This window comes from Phytophthora infestans, genomic scaffold (genome assembly GCF_000142945.1).
Source record: "Phytophthora infestans T30-4 supercont1.1 genomic scaffold, whole genome shotgun sequence".
NCBI lineage: Eukaryota > Oomycota > Peronosporomycetes > Peronosporales > Peronosporaceae > Phytophthora > Phytophthora infestans.
The window spans coordinates 6039339-6041280 of NW_003303758.1; the positions used below are offsets into that span (position 1 = coordinate 6039339).

Here is a 1942-nt window from a genome sequence, read left to right on the forward strand (position 1 = left end):
AATACTACATGTAGCATGGCCAAAACTGTAACGAAGGTGGCCACTAGAGGTCGGTTCCAGTTAATTTGAGCGGCGTAACTCACCGATGTTGCATTAGTTGTGGATGATCTTTTCGGTTCGGCAATGTCCGAGCTCTCTTTAGTTTTCAACTTCAGCTCTGCGTGGGCCACGACAGCATCAGGCGAAGTAGACAAAGCCGACAACGGCTTCACAGTGGCTTCTGCTGAGTACTCAACCGGCATATTGGGCATTCTGATGATCTGCTCTTGGCTGAAGGATCCGTCAATTGTGGAGCGGAGTTGAACTTCCTTGTCTGCAGTCAAGCGAACCAACCCGTTTGTAGTGACTGTGTAAAAAATTGCTCGCATACTCTGCATAGAGCTTCGACTCTGAATCACATGGAAGGCCTGCAGCGCGGGCGAGGTTCACGTCGCGACGCCAGTGCATCATCTCGATGAATCGGTCCGTGGAAGGAACGATATTGTCTGAGCCAGGGTACTTGTCGATATCAACACCGATCTTGAGTAGGGTCTCGGCAGCGGATCGAATAGGAAAGTTAGACAGCTCACACTCTGGGATACCAGCGAGAAGTATCGACGTGAAGATGGCACGACAAGCGAGCGAACGGGACATGGCTCCAATTTGCTTGGGCGTCGGGTGTGTACCGGAGGATGGGAAGATCTTGTATCGCCCCTCGGACACACAAGTCTGGAAGACCATGGTGTTTTTCGCGTAGAGCTCGTAGACTATCGTGACCACCGAGGCGTCACAGCTTTTATCGACTACAAGTGCGAACGTAGCAGACTGAGGGGCTACGGACGCGATTGGAGCCAGCTCTATAACTCGTATGACAGGTCGAGAAGAAGTAGGGAGAGGAAGAAGACGTTACTTGTAGGCGTCAAAAGACGAAGTGAGTACTTTATTAGTATTAGGAAGCCACCAATAGCTGTACACCAGCCATTAGTGTCTGTATAGTTTAAGCCAGTCATACCGACTTAAACAGGACCTCCTAAATCTGGTTATAATATTTTGGAGTGACTAGGTCAAGGTAATCAAACTGTTTAGAGGCTACTTAAACAGCCTCCCTGCCTCTGAACATATTTTATCAAACTGACAATTCTATGTTATAACAGAGGTAAAACTTTCTTTAAGGGACTTTTCCTCAGTCCTTGAAACGCCGCCAGGAAGTCGCTTAGGCTAGCCGATCTGACTTTGCCCTGCAGCTTCTGCTAGGGAAGGAGGACGCTAAGTGACACGCCTGGTAGGAACTCAAGGATGGAGCCCAACATGTCGTCTCTACTTGCCGCTGCTACGAAGCAGGCTCCCTCGCATCGGTAGAGGCTATTTCGGTGGGCACTGAGACCTTCCGATCTGCAAAGAGCGCTTCTTATGAGGGAGAAGAAGAAGCGGGCGCCGCGGACAGCACTGCAGCTTGCGCCAGTTCTCATCGCCACGCTGGAGGAGGAAGGGAAGGGGCTTCTCGAGCACACGTGGCCACCACTCCATCGAAGAAGTCACTAAGCTGGGGTATTTAGTGATGATGTCATTTGTCACACAGAAACCACAAAATCTACACATTATGACACCGACTACGTGTCCAGTGACACAAATGCTGAAGGTGAAAGCGACTGAGATGTACTGGCGTATCTCTAACAAATTTGTTGTTAAGCATGGATTATTATTGATAAACTCATGTGTCTAGATAATTCGGTACTTGACCAGGGAAACCTCAACGAGGGAAAACCTTGTGCGAACAAAAAAGAATAAACCCCAGTGGGAAAAATTCTAAAAAGAACGCAGAATATAGACACGCTTCATGCGCTTGTATTATCAGGGTATTTCTAAACTGAGTGGCCGGATCCTGCTTTCAGACATTTCATCCTGAGCTTGGCCCTTAGTTCTCTACACTGGTGCTTATCTAAAGCTTTAGTAAAGATGTCAG

General features: G+C 48.5%; 1 protein-coding gene across 1 annotated transcript; it reads right to left on the bottom strand.

Moving 5' to 3' along the window:
• Positions 1-231: 231 nt before the first annotated feature.
• On the bottom strand, positions 232-720 carry PITG_01022 (uncharacterized protein; the record flags this gene model as incomplete). The annotated part of the gene is made up of 2 exons (XM_002909501.1): positions 232-270; positions 334-720. 2 exons carry the CDS (start codon positions 718-720, stop codon positions 232-234), a joined length of 426 nt encoding a protein of 141 aa, XP_002909547.1.
• Between the last annotated feature and the right edge of the window lie 1222 nt (positions 721-1942).